Source organism: Mesocricetus auratus, unplaced genomic scaffold, assembly GCF_017639785.1.
Source record: "Mesocricetus auratus isolate SY011 unplaced genomic scaffold, BCM_Maur_2.0 Super-Scaffold_15014, whole genome shotgun sequence".
NCBI classification, from domain to species: domain Eukaryota; kingdom Metazoa; phylum Chordata; class Mammalia; order Rodentia; family Cricetidae; genus Mesocricetus; species Mesocricetus auratus.
The window spans coordinates 36676807-36696001 of record NW_024429186.1 but is presented as its reverse complement, the minus strand read 5'-3'; the positions used below and the strand labels follow the sequence as shown (position 1 = coordinate 36696001).

Sequence of the window (19195 nt, the reverse complement as noted above, 5' to 3'; positions counted from 1 at the left end):
AATACAAAACAGGAAATCAGGTAGCATCTTCCCACATGTTAAATTAGCAAACTTTAACAGCAATTTTAAACACGCACATTATTATTACACTGCAACCAGAAGCATAAACTGGCTTTAAAAAGAAGAAGAAGAAGAAAAACCTGGCTGAAGAAGCTGGCTACGGGGAGCAAGCAACTCAGAGCTGCTCATTTCTGGCAATGAAATTCTATCTCTGTCCCCAGCCAAAGACCTGGGGTGCAGAGTAAGGTTTCTTTCTAAATACCCTGTTGTTCAGTTATTTTTCACAGAAGCTTTGTTCAAAGGACAAGGAGTGACTTAAGTCCCCGGAGCCCTACCGTCCTTCTGCTCAAAGCCGAGGAGCCCGGGGGCCAGCAAGGCCCTCTCTGGCTGGCTGAGCCTTCCGGGCCCTTCCTAGCACCCTCACTGTCCTCCCCAGAGTATCCACAGGGCTTGTCCGTCGTCGTCGTCGTCCCCCCCTCCCGGCCATCTCACTGCAGCCTCCTTGGCCACCCACTTGATTCCTCACTGCTCTCCACGTGGCATCTGCAGGTACTTCCCGTTGTCTTCCGGATGGACAAGGATCGGGACTTTCCGGTCTTGCATTGATGCTCAGAGCCCAGTACAGGTCTAGCACTTAGTAAGGTCTCCACAGGTGAATGAATGAATGAATGAATGAATGAATGAACGAACATGGGAGGGAGGGAGGGAGGGAGGGAGGGAGGGAGGGAGGGAGGGAGGGAGGGAGGGAGGGAAGGAGGCAGGGAGGGAGGCAGGGAGGGAGGCAGGGAGGGAGGGAGGGAGAGTGGGTTCACAGTACACCAGGCGAGCAGAGGCACACAGGCCCGTCACTGGCCCCTGGAGAGCTTAGCCACTCCCAAGCAGGCCCAGGTAACAGCTCAGCAGTGCTCATGCAGATATTAACAGATCCATCCACACTGCATTCTTGAGGCTTTAAGGACTCAGGGGAAAAAAATCCTCACAATGAAATTTTATGGGCAGCATTCTGACTCTGAGGGGAAATGTTTTTAAGCTTATAAAAGTGATGACACTGAAGAGCAGCCTTTCTGGAAGGGGGTGGGGCGCGGCGTGGGGCTCCTCTCCTCTGTCTGGCTACATGAGGGCCAAACACGATGGCCTCCCCTGGGGACCTTTCAAGCATGAGCAGGACAGTTCTCTTTGGGGTCCTCTCCCCCCTTCCCCAGAACTTAGTGAATTCTAAGTCACAGTGAAGAGGCAAAACTAACACCAGAGAAAAGGGGGAACACTGGGGTGTGCCCAGGTCAGGAGGGACAGTGGGGTGCGCCCAGGTCAGGAGGGACACTGGGGTGCGCCCAGGTCAGGAGGGACACTGGGGTGCGCCCAGGTCAGGACAGTGGAGTATACTCAGGTAGAGCCCCTCACTGCCTCAGACCCATTATTCTCAGTCCTGGACAGGGGACACAGATGAGGGTTAGACCTCAGCCACGGAGCCTGAACGGGCCTCTGCTATGGCGGTACCACCTGGTTCAGAGCAAACGGCATTCTACCTCTGGCAATTTTTCTGAGCCTGGCACCCCTCACCCTCAAAGACGGCCTGTCAAACCCACTTCACCAGTCTCCCCGAGGAGGTAACCCACGGATGCTTCCTGTAGAGTCAGGGTCAGGCTAGCTCAAGGCACACTCATGCATCTGTCACCTCTCCCTTCCCCTTGCCTAGCCTTTGCCAAATTTTCCTTTCTTAAATTCTGCTTTTGCTGACTTCTCTTTTTGTAGACCTGCCATAATGACCCGGCATTCCCACTTAGCAATAGCTGATCAGATCTATACGAGTCCAACCTTCTTTGAAGGAAAAGCTCTTTCCAATTCACTGCAGTCCCCATCCATCCCTATTGTTCACCCAAGCCCATTTCCCACATTCTCTCCTTCCCTGCCCTGGTGGGGACCTGAACTGGTGCCAAACCATTGAGTGGCACTTTTCTTGGCTGCCCTGCCTGAGGAAACTCTGCCAGACTTCAGCCTTCCCTAGTAGAACAAGATGTTCTTTTCTTTTTATTAAGAGGCAAAGAATGTTTTTCCGGCCACAAAGTGAGTACCTGCCACACACATGTGCTTTGAACACACACCCAGCATCAGCCGCTAGAAGCTGTGGCTGCGGGCCTAAGGGAACTTAGCCTCTGCCCTTGAGATGGTCAAAGCTTCAGGGTTGCCAGGATTCAGAGGTGTGGCTGCCACCTGGAGCACCAACCCAAATAGGTAAGACAAGGGTCATCAGACACTCTCAACACAGGCCCTGCCAGGTTATAGTTTTGCCTCACTGGCCACATGATTTCCACAGCTACTATTGAACTTCACTGCTGATGCCCAACGTGGCACCAGATGACGATGGACAGACAGATGTGATTTTGTGTCCAGCTGTTCACCAAAACCTTTGTCAACCAGACTCAACCCATCACACTGCCGTTTGTTGCTCTGGTTCAAGCTGATGGATGAGCATAAAAAAAAAAAAAAACCCTTGTATGTCTAGAGGAAAAAAAAAGGACTTTTCTCGTTACCCACAGGGGATCAGCTTCCACAGATTTAGAGGAAGTCATACCACCCACTGTGCATTTCTCTGGTGTTATACAGAACTGGATTTGTGCTGTGGAACAATCTTTGTACACTGTGAATATGCATTACTCTCATTGGCTAATAAAGAAGCTGACTGGCCAATACCTGAACAGGATATAAGGTTAGGTGGGAGACCCAAAATGAGAATGATGGGAGGAAGAAGGGTGGAGTCAGGAGTCACCAGCCAGACACAGAGGAAAGCAGGACGTGTACAGAATGAGGTGATAACCTATGAGTCACGTGGCAGAGCTTATAAGAAATATGGGTTAAATTAACTCGTGAGAGCTAGCTAGTAATAAGCCTGAGCTATTGGCCGAGCATTTATAATTAATATTGAGTGTCGGTTATTTGGTAACTGGCTGGTGGGAAGGAAAAGTCCATCTATAGACTTTGGGTTCTAGTTTGGCACTCACAGAAGATGGGACCAGAGCAAGCGACTCTGTAAGCATGTTTTTCCACAGTGGGGGTGAGCATTAGAGATACTCTACCCTGTGGGGTCACAGTTAAAGCATTTCAGTATGGCTTTCCTCAGGAGAATGAGTCCTCACACATACATCCATGGCTGTGTCTTGACGGTGTCTTTCCATCCCTGGCATCCCACAGCAGGTACCCAAAGAGCACGTGTTGTGTTTGTAAGTTATATCATCAGAGGGCCCGGTTAGAATATTCTAGGTGCTCCTTTCAGTCAGCACAATACATACCAGGAGTCCTGCTACATTCTAACTGTGAAGAGCATGCCAACAATGGCTTCAACAGCTTTTTATTAAAAAAAAAAAAAGTCTTGAAGAGATAGGAAAAGAACCGTGTGTGTGTGTGTGTGTGTGTGTGTGTGTGTGTGTGTGTGTGTGATATGACGACGCTACTAAGAATGCTGCTTGGAGAACAGCAGTGTCCCCCCAGGGCCCTGTCAGCCACACATCAGTCTGCACTGCCCCACCCACAGAGCACCCTTGCAAGCAGGGTGGCTGAGGTATCAGCCCTGCAGGTGCGGCTGCATATCCTAAGGACTACTGTGAAAGAATGGGAAAAGGACAAGTCCAGGTGTCCTGTCATCACAGGAGTCAGAGCAGAAGGGACCAAGCAAACACTGATCACGGGCATCCAGCCTCACCCTCGGCCCCGATGGACACCAGCTTGACTCCTTTGCTGGCTATGAAATCCAGGGCCTTGTTGACGTTGGAGATCTTGTGTACTCGCATCTTGCCTCTCTCCGGCTTGGCCAAGCGTTCTCCTGATCAAGAGGGAGGAAAATGAAAGTGAGGTGCTGCAACTGTCCAGGAACCAGGGCCACCCTCACGCGCCCCCCCCCATCCAAAGCTCCTCTTAAATGGGCACGCGCGTGATTCGCCTCTCAGACATCACCCGGGAATCAAAGAGAAGTTGAGTCTCCCTCTTCTACCACTCAGAGACAAACCTGCATGCATTCCCTCAAAATTTGTATCTTTGTTTTAAAAATACATTTTGGGGTGTGTGTGTGTGTGTGTGTGTGTGTGCCACCCAATGTGCAGGTACTTGAGGAGAACAGCAGAGGGTGCTGGATTCCCTGGAGCTAGAGTTACAGGCAACTGTGAGCCACCAGCTGTGGGAATTTGGTACCAAACCCAGGTCCTCTGGAAGAGCAGCCAGCCTCAGTCTCCCTAGCCCCAACATTTATTTATTATGTCCTTGTAGATGCCAGAGATTAGGGTGCTGGGCATAGGAGAGGTTAATGTAACTGTAGCCCAGTAAGAAAGGACAGGTCTCAAGAGTTCAGCAGACCAGAGTACCAACAGAAACAAAGCCAGTCAAGACTGACTACTCAGGAGGCTTCAGACAGGGGCGAGGCACACAATGGACTAGAGGTATTCTGACTGTGGTGATATCTTATTTGTACAAATAAAGGGTGTCTGAAGATCAGAGAATGGAGATTGCCACTAGCTAACCATAGAGGTCTGGAGGTCTGTACAGACAGACAGGAAGTGAGATGGCTGGGCAGAGCAGGGATACAAGTGGGAGCAAACAGGAACTTGGTCTCTTTTCTGCTGGGAAGCTAGTGAGGTAAAGGTGGCTGTGGCTTGCTCCTTCTCTCTGATCTCTCAGCATTTTCCTCTATATCTGACTCAGGAATTTTATTACTAAGACCTATTAGAACTCTTAGTGTCCTGGAGCCCTGTTGGAAGCTGAGTGTAAGGGGATAGACTAACTCATTGGGTAAAGAAATCTCAAGACAGCATCACCTTCAAGCTGGGGCATAGTTATGGGCAGATGCTCTTAGCAAGGTTTACAACAAGAATCAAGGGCCAAGAGCTGAATGAAAAGATCCAAAAAATCTGAAGCCTCACCCCCAAAAGAGCAAACTAAAAGTTGTGGACAGACAGGATGTGAGTACTAGAGACCCACCACATTAAAAGTAGCCAAGATAGCACTGATAAGATCCAGGAATTTCGAGTTTGAGGCCAGCCTGGTCTACAGAGTGAGTTCTAGGACAGCCTCCAAAGCCACAGAGAAACCCTGTCTCGAAAAACCAAAAAAAAAAAAAAAAAAAAAAAAAAGATCCAGGAATTTCTTTTTGGGGGGGGTTTGAGGCAGGGTTTCTCTGTATTGTTTTAGAGGCTGTCCTGGAACTCACTCTGCAGACTAGGCTGGCCTCAAACTCACAGAGATCCACCTGCCTCTGCCTCCCAAGTACCGGGATTAAAGGCGTACGCCACCAACTCCCGGCTAATCCAGGAGTTTTTTAATGACCTTATGAGCTAGTGTTCTCTCCTCTGTGTCAGAACTAACCACTTGTGACTAACAGAAACTTTTTGGATTCCACACACTTAGCAGACTACTAGCTTCTGTCCATCCAAAGGCTTAGAATGTCACCAAGATAGCATCTTGGGCTACAGAAAAAGTCTCCCCATCCTCTCTGGTATACCCACCAATGTATCTTAAACTTGCCTTGATTTATGATTTTCTTTGTTCTGTAAAATTATAAAAACTTCATGAAACTGCGTCCACACTGGAACATGGAATTTTGGGGTAACCTAAATCTGTGTTTCTGGGCCATGGTCACTCCAAACAGCTCCAGAGTAAACTATCTCTTATTCGCTTTAAAAAACAAAACAAAACAACAAAGCCAAGCACTTTACACTGTGTCAAGGGGAAAAAATGTCCTGACAATAAGGATGCCTTTGACACTTGAGCAACTGGCCAAATCCATCTGTCACAGGCTCCATAACACAGGTTCTGCTTCTCAGGCACCCAGAGGACACTGCAATGTGGGTGGGAACGGACAGGCTGGGGGGCGGGGGATGGACAGACAGCCGGAGAAGTCTCGGCTTCATCCATATGACGCTGGTTTTGCAGGCATGCAGAAAAGGCATGGGAGGCTAGGAAGTGTATGGCATGGTTGAATTACCTACAAAGAGCTCTGTGGGGTGACGCCTAAGCTGCAATGAAAAATCCTTGAAGATGCTGAGAATGTGGAATGTCTGCTAATGAAAGCCTCGGGCCGTGGATGCAAGGACACAAGAGAAAATCCACGGGGAGGAAGGGGGGGGCTACTCAAGCCCATGGAAGCTCACATCACACCACCATGCCTCCCCCAGGACCAGACACGGCTGCACCGGGCTGCAATCTTCACTCTTCTGAGATTCTGTCTTATTTTGGTACCATCCTCCTCCCTTTCTATGCCCTGAGTCCTCCTATTTGTGTCACTGTATGTTAGAGGCATGCAGATTTGATTGATTGGTTTACTTATTTATTGCAGGGGTTCAGAACTAAGAGATTGTCGGGCATTTCAGTAGGGACTTCTGGACAACGCTGGAATTATTAACATCTATCATGAGGACTCGTGGAGATAAACTGAATGTAGCCTTTTGGGGTCCAGGGGTGGAATGTCAGGGTTTAACATGATGTGTTGACTTGAATGGATTAAGAGATGCCAAGATTAGCCAAGTACAGGCCTGGGTGTTCTCATCAGATCGTTAGATCATTAGGGGTTAAGTCTCCCACTGCGTATATTTCGCCCTGCCCAAGTTTCACTTTGAAGGGAATGTGAAAAGCTGCTCTTAAAGAAGCGAGCCTGTCAGAAGTCATGCGAAAGCACAAGGAACAGGACTTGTCGCCTGGGGAGATGGGAGAGCCTCCCAGTGCGGCAGAGGGCCTGAGGTCTGCTACCTTTTTGGGAATAGTTACTTGGAAGCAAAGCAGGTGCCAGCTCCCGAAATGATCCTCAGGGCTCTGCAAAGGAATGTGGACTGAGGCTGGGAGCTCTGGGAGGCACAAAAGCCTTCTGAGCAGGGAGCAGCCTGACCATATTTGGGCTGTCAGAGTGCTGTGCGGCAGAGAGGAGGGGAAGGGGTGGAGACTGAACCTAAGGCTTTGGTGGTTTCCTCTGGGTGGGAGTCACCAGAGGCCCACAGCACAAGAGGTTAAAGGGGGATCGTGAAAGAAGGAAACAGAACACAAAGAACGAGAATGTTGGAATGCAGGGCAGAGGCAGAGCGGTCTGTGGTCCCAGGTTAGGTTTAGGGTGACCAGATGAAAGCTGAAGCAAGAACAGAGGGCCAGCCCCCACTTTGGAGCACCCAAGCGGCCATGCGCAATGCTACGGTTTGTCCCCTGGTGGTTCAGGTTCTGGAAGCCTGGCTCCAGTGTTGTGATATTCCAAGCGGTAAGACTTTTAAAAGACAGGGCCGAATAAGGTCACAGGAGCAATCCCTCCACGGAAGTAGAGTGATGTGACGTCTTGAGTATATCTTTTATTAATTATATCTGTGTTTTGCCTGCATGTGTGTCAATACACCATGTGCTCGCCTGGTGGTCATGGTGGCCAGGGACAACTATGGACAGAATGCAGCCAAACGTTAGGACAGAACCCAGGGGGACCAGGGCCAGGGCCAGCTCACCTGAGATGACCTCCAGGAGCAGCATGAGCTTCAGGCCATCTCGGAAGTCCTCCTCAATGTTCTCGATCTGGGTCCCCGCCTTCCGCAGGTGAGAGTTGCACCAGGCCGTGAATGTCTAACAGGAAGGGAAGAAAAGCAGCTGGTGGGTCTCTGAGGCCCTCACCGCAAGCCTCAACGGCTCCCAAGGCCCCCACCCCACACCTTCTTTCCAGTTGTTCTGCGTAAGGTCCTGTCCTCAGCAGGCTTGTGGCACCCTACTTTACAAGCCACACGGAGGGACCATGGAGGACAGCCACCCACTCAGCAGAATCCATAGAAACTCTTAGCATAGGTGTTCGACATCAACCAATCAGGGAGCTCCTCACATAAATGCAAATGAGGCATCCTTTGGGGCCTATGGGTGGGGGGGGCAGGGTAATGGGAAAGAAGCAGCACCTCCCTCTTTTCTCAGCTCTCGTCAAAAGCATCATTGCTGCCCACATCTAAAAGTGCCACATTCTCATCATTATCAGTCACCCTGTAAGAGAAATTCGTTTTGGCGGTTACAGCTTTAAGAATAAAGCCTAAGTTTAATGCAAAACCTGCAGGTACCTCCAGCTAAGTTACCTTACAAAATCCTTTCCCACTTGGTAGCCAGCTAGGGAAAAGGATTCCTTTTCAATGGTGACAGAATTTGGGGGCATGGTATCAGGATAGAGAAAGGGGAAGTCCCCAGCATGTGAATGTGGGTATCTTCAGCTGTAAAACCATGGAGAAGAATTCAGAGAAGGGATGGGAGGAAGTTAATGTAAAGACCCTCAACTTTGAAGCTACTTCTCTCTGAGATGGCATTGGGGACAATCGAGTCACCAACCACAGGCAGGCCACCAACTAACAGACGTGGAATGGGCTGACTCCAGAGACAACGGGGAACAGATGTGTGCCCTGCAGTTTCTCACACCCATTGGAAACTTAGCCAAATCTTACCCATAACACCACATGAGGCTCAAGAGTGTGGTCCTGTCCACCTCACTGCAGGGTCACACAGCTCTTCCCACCCACCCTGAAAGTCCCATGGATGAGCAGCTTGGAAGGTCCTCATGTAGGGGAGGTCATTCATGTCCCACCCTCTTTGCTTTGGGAACCTCCAAAGTATGCAGGCAACAGGTGGGCAGAGAAAACACCAAACTCATTGTTGTTAGGAAAAACAAAGCTTGTCTGCCTGGATTTACAAACACAGTTGAAGAGAGGGAGAGATCAGAAGGGACAGGGGCTGGAAGAGCTCTGGGCTTCAGTTCTCAGAGCTCACTGGCAACTTACCAAGCCAGGGCCCTCTCTCCCCTGGAAACACCTACCACCATGACATGGAGAAGGGGTATGTGCCATACCAAATCTTTGGGGGAAACCGCATCAGATCAGGGTGGGCGAAGGAATAATAAACCATTCCTCAGTCTGCTCTGTCCTGTGTACCTTGCTTAGCTAGCACATCTGCCATTTAGGACTGGGTATCGATGTCACCATCTCCAGGAGATATGTCTGGGTTGGGCACAGAGCCTGCAACACCGTGTTCTACTATTGCTTGGACCTAGCTACATGATCACTGCTCGGCCACTGGTCAGCCCAACACCCCAGACTGACAGCTCTTGAAAGTCAAGACTCAACACCTGCATATCCCAGGGTGCCAGTGGGCAGAATCAGAGCTACAGCACTGGGAAAAACAAACAAACAAAACAGCAGAAGCCCAGGCCCTGGAGAAGCTGGGCCCTGGAAGAGAACCTGATGCAGACAAAGCTCAGGGATCTGAAGCTGACACAGCCTATGTGTGATACTAAGTAGTCAGGACAGGGAGTGGGTGGGTGGCCATCCTCCCTGGTGCTTAGAGACCCTCTGGCCTCAGAGGACAGCTCAGGAGAAAAGGCTGACAGAGGACAGTATGCACTGGATACCCTGGCAGGGGATGGTGTGCGCCTTAGCTTTTATTTTCATTTTGTTCTAGCTGCTTTTGTTGGCATAAAAAATATTGCAGCCAAAGTATTCTTTTGTTGGCATAAAAAATACTGCATAGCACGTTTAAATCTTTAGAGTAAGCACAATTACTCTGGTTCTACACAATCTCTCCCATCTGCCACCTGTCCATACTCTGGCCCAGAGCCACCACAATGCACATTTACTGTGGCCAGGGATGAGAGTGTCTTATTCCACGATCAGCATCTCCCATCTCCCAACACCTTGTTCTTAAGCCTCTTCCAGACCCATCCTCCAACTTTCAGTCCCTTCAGCCCTCAGCCAAAGGCCTCCTAAGGCCTGGAGGGAGACTGGCTAGTGCCAGGGACTGGAAGCTAAAGTTCCTGGTGGGAGTCGCCCAGCAGTGGGTCGTGAGTTCTCCCTGTTGATTAACCTGATCTTGAAGGCAGGCAGGGAGGAGCCGAGGGAGGAAGAGGCTGTTGTAAGAGGACGAGCTTGTGAAAGAGGCTAAGTGGTGGAGAAAGCAGCTGGCCCCATTTCCTGGGGAAGCTGCAGGAGCCAAAACAACACCTGTGTTTGTTCAGGCCTCCGGGACAAAGCCCTGAGGCTACGCCTACCAGGAGTCAATAAAAGTCCTAGTTCCCAGGGCCCCACAGCTTAGTGCCCTGGGCCCCTCCAAAGTACTAAAGTACCCCATGAGCAGTTGTCACAAAGTTTGGGAGGGCATGGGGAACGTGGAGTGATTCACCATTAAGAACACATTCTCCTACGAACTGTTCTGAATCCACTGTTCTCTGGCCTTCCAAAACTCCTGTTCCCTTAGCAGTGACATGGAGATCGCAAGACACTTTCAAGTCCACAGGATTTTAAAAAATGCACAAAATGCCTGCCATTATACAACAAAAGCCCAAACATGCTGGTGGCTGGGCCTGGAAGAGCTGGTTCCACTGCTTTCCCTCTCTCTCCTCCACCCCTCCCTGCCTCCAGCCACCAAACTCTCCAAGATCCCAGCTTTTCAGGTACTGCTCTGAGTAGCCTCCGGGGCTGGTGCTACAGTGTGCTGGAAGAATTAATACAGCAGAAGGTGCAGTAAGGTGACTCTGATGGCAGCCCCGGGCATCCCAGCAGAGAAGCCACACACCACCATGAATCACGTTCTCTCTGTCTTCAGGCTGCAAGGTCCCCACAGAATGACCATCCCCTTAGCACTGGCCCCAGGATTCAGCAAGGGGGAAAAGCTAGCAGCCATAGGGACACCCACCCATTTCAGACACTCCTGGTCCCACACAATACCCGTCAGGGTGGGCAGTGCTACACTTAGAAGCCTAATTAATGGTCCAACTTGTGCTAATAAAGGGGCAGGGGACCACACGCTTGCCTGCATCCCAGTGGGTCCTGCTTTATCTAACTCCTCCCTCATCCCCAAATCTTCACTCCCCTCCAGGAACCTGCACATCTCACAGTGTAATAAGGAGACAGCTGACGAGCCTCCCTTCACCGTATCCATCTACTATGCTCCAGAAATGTACTCAGGTCAGGGTACTCCACAACGTCTCGGGGGCCATGCTTAGACACGGACCCAGAGCTGTGACAAGACAGGCACATCTCTGCTGTTCCTCCCCCCCCCCCCGTGTGTGTGTGTGTGTGTGTGTGTGTGTGTGTGTGTGTGTGTGTGTGTGTGTGTGTGTGCGCACACACACACACATGTTCATGGGCATCCAGCTACCAATCTCTGCAGGGAAAAATTGGGAGGAATCTGGGTTCCCTCACCCCTCCCATTCCTTGGTACATATGGTGGCTTGAGGAGATAAAGAATGTATCCATGTATCAGGGTATCTCAGGGTCATAAAAGATAGGAGTATACAGGTTAGCCAGTGAGAGACGGGCGCCCTGTCCCCAGCTCTTAGGGCCTGGGTCTTGCTTCCCTAGGGTCTACCATGTTCTCATTTTGTCATTAACAACTAGCATGGCAACATGTCTCCTTTAATATATCGTCAGAATACCCCTGGCTTGAGAATGCCTCCTTCCTGGCTTAAAGATGCCTATAACCGCAACTTAGAGTGTGGTTATACCACACTAGAGGTTATATATACCCTTCTCCATATACCTCAGTTTTCAGAACTGTACAATGGAGACAATAGTCTACTAGGCTATGCCTGAGGCAAGGCTTAAATACTACTAACAAGGTAGCAGTATGTACTTAGTAATAAGTGCCCCATAATATTAATGTGTCTGAAATACAGTGGGTCTGATGTGGCCACTGCTATTATCACTACTGCCTCTATTGTAATAGTCACAGCCAGTAGAGGTTGGGGTATAGAAGGTTATTCCCATGCCATGAACCAGCGGCTGAGTTTTAATATCTGTGTCAGACACAGTCTGGACCTTAGTGGAAGGGGGAAGCAAGAACAGGAAGGCCACAAGCTTATGTGGCATCACTCGACAGAGCAGGAATCTGCAGGACCACACAGACAAAGTGGCCACAGAGATGCCCACACAGACCCCACATCCATCTCTGGGGGTGAGTGACCCTCGTGCTGTGACAGCTCCAACTCGGATATCCAGCAGCAGCACGAGGGTAGCAGTGGGTACGCTGTGAACTGTCAACAGAAGAGATCTGATGAGAGTACCCTTAAAGCCAAGGGAGGGGGGCATGGTGGCACAGGGCTTTAACCCAACAATCCAGGCAGGTGGATCTCCATGGGTTCAAGACCAGCCTGGCCAACATAGTAAGTTCCAGAACAGCTAGGGCTACATAGTGAGACCCTATCTTAAACAACTTAAACCCTATCTTGAAAACAACAACAAAAACAAAATATGAAGGGGACCTGGGCTGGAGCGGGGGTTGTTACCAGTAGCTTCTCAGCACCGCTGTCACTATGGTCAGAGAAAGCTACTGTCATTATAGTACATGCTGTAAGCACACCCCATCGATGACATAGGTAGCACCCAACATCCTCTCTGTACAACTGAGGGCACGTGGATCAGGCCACCAAACTGACAACTCTAACGCCCTCACAACTTCTGCTCCCCAGAATGACATCGATTTCTGGCTTGGGCCGGATGCTGAAAGGGCTGCAGAACCAAGGCTGAAATTTTACGTGTAAATTTGGTCAGACGAGTGATCCAAATATCATGGAATCCACTGGAAAGTGAAAACACAAGCCAGATGGGTTCAGGAGACCCCACCGTGTCAGCAGCGTTGGCATGAGAAAGGCGGTCTCTCTGAGCAGCATGGCGGTGAGTCACCGGAGAGAGAGGTGGCACCTGTGGGCTGACAGAGACCACCCAGAAACACACGGGCAGGAGGAGCAGGACTCAGGAACTAGGTCTCTGACAGGCCAGAGAGAAGCCAAGTCTGAGGAAGTCTCCTCAGCTTCTACAAAGCAGCTTGTCTGGGTGCAGCCCCAGGCAGAACAGATGAGAGACGGAGACTCTGCAGCTGGCTAAGGAGACAGCTGTACCCAAATGACCCGCGCAGGTGACTTCACTTCTCCAACGCTCCATGGCCGTATCTGGAAGATCACTGAGATACAGGTCCTAGGCAGCTGCTTTCACAAAGATAAAGGACAGAGCGCTTCAGGAAAGGTCAGAGCTCAGTGCACCGAGGGGACCCAAAGCGGAACCTGCCGCATGTCACAGAAGAGCACTGTGTGAATGCTGGTGAAGGGATTTGCGTGGCTCCCAGGCTGACCCTCATGAGTAAGTCCCTTTATGACTGTGATTCTACAAAAGCCCCAGCGGTCCCTGAAAGTGTTGCTGAGACCAGTGTGAACGGTCCAGCCATACCTGGCACATAAGCAGGGTATCTTGATCTTGATACTTTAGGAATCTGGGGTCAGAGTATTCCCCATTGGAAAAGTAATGTGGTCTCAGATATCATCAGATAATTATGGGCCCTGCCCACTAGATGTCAATCACAGTCTATCCCAAGCCAGGCAGTGGTGGCACACACCTTTAATCCCAGCACTCTGTAGGCAGAGGCAGGCAGGCAGATCTCTGTGAGTTCGAGGCCAGCCTGGGCTACAGAGAGAGTTCCAGGACAGCCAGGGCTACACAGAGAAACCCTGTCTCAAAACAACAACAACAAAACGTTTATTTCAAACTCAGACAGCACAAAATCATGCCCATGGAGAATCTGGTCTCACCGAGGCAGACATGTATGGCACAGATGACAACAGTTGTGCTTTTGAAGCCTGAATGCACTCTCTGTGGGCTGGGCCCTCTTCTGAGTGTTTTGTCTCATTTAACTCATGTGATCTTCACAGTAACAATCTTTAAATGCTGCTACAACTGAAAATATAATACATGCTACAGGGGACCCTGTCTGCCTCAAAAAAAAAAAAAAAGCCAAGTCTAAATTAAGTCTCACTAGGTAACTCTCTGTCCCTCCCACGGTAGAAAAGCATGGAGCCTTTCTAAGTCTGCTAACAAAATAAATCACACACACACAATATGAGATGCATTCAATAAGCACATAGCCAATATCTGTTCCTATCACTGGTCACACTCCTAAAGACCACCGGATGGCATTTGCTATCTTGAGACTCTGGTTGCAAGAAGTGAAGGCATTTCTGTCAAAAGCAGAGGGGCCATCCTGTGAGGAGGAGAGAAAACTGCACACGTGGAACTCATCAACAGCCTGAGCAACCGATCAATGTGTTTCAGAAAGGACATTAGATGACTACACACATCCTGCCAATCCTTGTGAATTAAAACAAAGGTAAGGTCATCATGCTGGTTAGACCGTAAACTAGATACAAGTTAGGATCATCTCAGATTAACCTGTAGGCAAATCTATGGGGGCACGTTCCTCACTATTGACTGATGGGGTGGAAGGGCAGCTTCCTGGGGAAGCGCCACCCCCAAGCAGGCATTCCCGGGAAGTATAAAAAAGGTGAGCAGCTATTGCCCATGGTTCCTGCTTTCACTCCTGCTTGAGTACCTCGATGTCCTTCTCTGTTAGAGTATGATCAGGACGTGGAAGCAAAAATAAATCCATTCCTCCCATCACTCGTGGTCATGATGTTTATCACAGCAATAGAAAGCAGACTAGGACAGCCACCCATTATAGTTGCAAAATGAATACCTGCTAATTCCTGTTGGTAGAATGTGTGCAAGACAATGCCAATGCAGCTGTGTGCAGGCTGGTCTGTTAGAGCACTGAAGGGAAGCAGCTTGCCAAAGTGAGCCAGAAAAGGCCTGAACTGCACCCCAATTCCGAGATTCTATCCTGGGTAAAAAAATGCCAAATAAAGGAAAGGCTGTAGGGGCTGGAGAGATGGTTTGGTAGTTAAGAGCATTTGCTGTTCTTGCAGCAGACCAAGATCCAATTTCCAGCGCCCAAAGGGGATTCAACGTCCTCTTCTTGTCTCCATGGGCATAGGCATGCATGTAGTACACAGACACACGTGCAGGCAAAACACCCATACACATTAAAAAATGTTTTTAAAAGAAAAGGCTTTAAGCATGAAAGCGTGTTCCCTAGCATTAATGAAGTGAAGAAAATAAAAAACACCCCATATTATATGAATAAGGCATGTAGTTAAGTAAATCACCATGTGTTCACTTAGAATAAAGATGACTGGCACGATGGGTTTTGAAACTACATTACTATAAGAAAATGCTTATATATAATTAACAAAAATGTCTGAAACAAGATTGTGCGTACTACCGTTTATAAACACAGGGTTAAAACTGTGTACCATCATACAAACATGACAAAATGGCTAAGACCAAATGTGTCCAGATGCAAACACACTTGTGCTCCAGGAAATGAGGTTCCCAGGATCCTCAGCTGCTCTCCTGGCTCAACTGCCTCTAAATACAGTTTGTTACACTCTCTGCCTTCCCCTGGCTAACCTCTTCTTTGGGATAGTTATTCCTTCAAGCAAACTCCAGGCTGTCCTCGGTCAACTGACCCTCCAGAGGCCTCTGGTGACACCAGTACAGAGTAAACAACCCTGCAACCAACGGAGACTGGCTGGGCAGGGACGGCACAGCAGTCTACACAGGTCTAGGTGTCACCTGCTGGCCACACTTCCCTTGGACACATCTTCCTCTTGGGATTAGGGTTACCAACCCTGGCTCGCTTCAGGGAAGTTGTTCAAAGGACAGGAGTCAGGCAGGGAGCCTGGGCCTGCCCTGGTTCAGCGAGACACGTGACCTCAGATACGTTAACCCATCAGCTCTGAAATCCCATCATCTGATGCTTCAGCACCACAGCCAAATAGAACACTTGGTGACAACCTTTTGTTCCTCCTCAGTTTCTTCCCAATGAACTCCACAGGGATGGGTGGTTTAACCTCAAGGGACTCAAGACAAGGCTGCGGCTCCCGACCCTCCCCGCCTAGCAGGTAACTTTCACTGGATAGGCTGGAGCTTGGTAGCAGACTGTACTGGAGGTGCAGGCCTGCAATCCCAGCACTCTCTTCAGTCTGAGGTTAGCTTGGACTGACATGAAAATGAAAAACAAAAGCAACCAAGCTAAAGCTTGACAGCAGAGTCTCCCTGGATGATGCAGGAGAACCTGGGAACAGTGGCTGGCTCCGGGGAAGAGGAAGAAGAGGTTTGGGACAGGGGAGGAAGGGACATTTGCTTTTCACAGAATGTCCTTTTGTTTTCTTTTGAATTTTACACCACATGCTGTCATTATGTATTTAAAAAGCCATGCAAATGAAGAGAAAGTCTGTCTGAAGCGTGTAAATTTCACCTTTACCGGCAAGTCTCTGGGATAGGACAGAACAGACTTCCTCTTTCTCTGGAATCAGCTGGTGGAAGAGTGTTAATACTGCTACTGTATTACCAACTGTTTCTATAATAGAGAGGGGAAACCGTCCCCCCTCACATGTAAGAGAATGAAGGCTGGGTGTGGTGACTCATGCTTATAACCCCAGTACTTGAGAGCTGAGGCAGCCATACAGGAAACTGGAGACCAGCCTGGACTACATTCGATCCTGCCTCATAAATCCATACATGCACACATACACAGTGTAAAAATCCATACACAGAGTAAGAATATGACATCCTGGTGGCGGTGGCGGTGGCGGTGCACACCTTTAATCACAGTACTCAGAAGCCAGAGGCAGGTGGATGTCTGTTCCAGGCCAGTTTGGTTTGTTGTGGAATCTTTAACTATGTAAAGGTGTGTTATATTTGTTTATGCTTAATTTGTTTAATGTAAAGATGTGCTTCTTTGCCTGCCAAAAGCACCTGATTGGTCTAATAAAAAGCTGAACAGCCAGCTGGGCGTTGGTGGCGCACACCTTTAATTCCAGCACTAGGGAGGCAGAGGCAGGTGGATCTCTGTGAGTTCGAGGCCAGCCTGATCTACAGTTCGAGTTCCAGGACAGCCTCCAGAACAATACAGAGAGACCCTGTCTCGAAAAACCAAAAAACAAAACAAAAAAGCTGAATGGCCAATAGCTAGGCAGTAGAGGGTCAGGTGGGGCTGTTGGGCAGAGAGAATAAATAGGAGGAGTTTGGGAAGGGGTTAGAAAGGAGAGATTGAGGAAGAAAGAGGGGAAGATGTTTGGGGCAATCCAGTCAGGCAACCAAACAGACAGACATGGAGTAGGACACACAAAATGAAAGAATGGCAAAACGATGAAGAGAAACAGTGTAAGTTATAAGAGCATAAGCTAAGGGGAGTATTCAGAACTCCTGCTACAGGACTACAGAGAGTTCCAGGACAGCCCAGGCAACACAGGGAAACCCTGTCTCAAAAAAAAAAAAAAAACCAACAACAAAAAAAATAACCAAACAATATGAGAAAGACAGAGGGCTCTGAGGAAATTCCCTGGTAAAATTCTACAAGAAAAAGCATAACAAGATAGGGACAGAGGACAATGTAACAACACATTTTCCCCACAGCTAAGTCTATAATGGTGAAATGTAGAGAGAGTCAAAGTATAGCCCCTTGACCACATGGTCCCAGACCACCTAAGGAGTGGGTAAGCGTCTTGAGGGTAGCATGGAACTTTCTATACAGCAAGCACCATGCTGGTTGAGATGCTATGGGTACTGGTCAGAGCCAGACCCCAGCTGTGGTGTGAAAGCTTCAGGCCAGAGGCCCTGGTGTGTTTGGGTTTAAGTTCCCTACTCCACCTGCCAGCTGACAAAGGGAGGGTCACTCCCCAGGGCCACCCTAGAGTCCCTCAGAGTCCACACACACGTGTGGCCCGTTTGGCCAGGGAATGTGCTGTAGGCAGTCTGGCTAAGCAGAGAGCTCCCCAGAAGAGATCTCAAATGCCTGGTGTGCTGGTAATGTAAACAGGAGTGTCTGGTTAGCTTATTCATGGCCGTCTGCCAGCCTTTAAAGCAAGTGTCAGCTGCTTCACCCGCAGATAAAAGGCAGAGCTCCACCGAACATCTCCACCCAGGTCTGTTTACTCTCCACCCACCTGGGAGCTGCAGTAAAGGAGACCTCAGCCACTGGTTGCTGTCTAAGTCTCCCCTCCATTCCCCTTCTTCTGCCCTCCCCTCCCCAGTACCAATGCATGGGTAAATGAAACTCAAGTGCAGACAGTAATTTTGGGGGGCCGACAGGCTGGCTTTTGGCCTGACCTGACCTCTCAAGAGTCCTGACTCCTTGGACAAGGCTCTCAGCCTGATGATCCTCCCAGGTAAAGTGGGGCTAACGAGACCAATAGTCAGTGCTCTGTCCACGACAGACAAATGCCTAAAAATGCCAACCCAGCTGGTTCAAGTGACCTTACTTACTCCACCCAGGCCTAAGGGTCTCCCTGACAAAGGGGATAAACAATGCCACTACTTCCAGGGCTGTTAGGATTAGAACAATGCATACTAGCCAGCCAGCAAACGCCCTGGTCATAGCAGCAGCCCAATAAATGTCCATTGTCACTTCCTCTCCCGGTCTGTTTAATCAGGGTTAATCATTCACAGAGCACCAAGCATTGGCAAGAAAGAGGCCCTGTTATTTTTCTCCCACTCATGGGGAAACCCAAACCAGACTGTAGAAGAGGAGCTTGTTTTCTGGTTTGTGTCCACTTAGAGACCATTTCGGGAGACACAGAGCCAGAGACCAGGAGGGCCACCTACATCAAAGTGGCTGTTGAACCTGAGGCACAATTCCTGTTTATAAAGAAAGGGCCCACCATAAGGACATGGCATGGTCTTCCCTGACCTGTGCAGATTGAACCTGTGCACCCTGGGAGAATTCAGGACACTGAGACACAGAATCCTAGTGAGGCAGCTGTCTGTCGTCTTAGCCCCTAGCTACTGAGCGTCAACGGCACCTACCAATCTGCCACCATCACAGGCCCCCACACTGTCCTGCTCCCAGAGACTGAAGAGTCCACAGCAAACGCCCCAGCTCTGCCCATCACCAGTTTTATAATCCCAGACTTGCTTGGTCTCTCTGAGTCTTGGTAAATGACTAGTAATGACAAAAATGTCCCCAGTTCCATAGGACTGTTGCGAGCTAGTGCAAAGGGTTCAGTGCTCACTGCAAGGTGTGTGTGTGTGTGTGTGTGTGTGTGTGTGTGTGTGTGTGTGTGTGTGTGTGTGTTCGTTCCACTCTCTTCACACGGACAGAAAGTACACTAGTAAAGCTAGGCATAGGGCTCAGGTTAGAATCCCAGCACTTGGGAGTCAGAAGTAGGAGGATTATAAGGTGGAAGACCCTATCTCAGAAATAAATAAATATGGCTGAGTGTGGTGGCACATGCCTTCAATAATCCCTGGGCTGAGGAGGAAGCAGAGGCAGAAAGATTTCTGTGAATTTGAGGCCAGCCTGGTCTACTTAGTGTGTTCCAGGCTAGACAGAGATA

At 49.4% G+C, this 19195-nt stretch overlaps 1 protein-coding gene across 3 annotated transcripts in view; it reads right to left on the bottom strand.

Annotated features, from left to right (window-relative positions):
- Actn1 (actinin alpha 1) overlaps positions 1–19195 on the bottom strand; it is a 91311-nt gene that overhangs the window by 35004 nt on the left and 37112 nt on the right. For all 3 annotated transcript variants that reach the window (XM_040742831.1, XM_040742833.1, XM_040742832.1), the window contains exons 2-3: positions 7461–7575; positions 3698–3817 (exon numbers count right to left, since the gene is read on the bottom strand). In XM_040742831.1, the coding sequence (XP_040598765.1) occupies positions 3698–3817; positions 7461–7575 (235 nt within the window). The remainder of the gene's footprint in view (positions 1–3697; positions 3818–7460; positions 7576–19195) is intronic.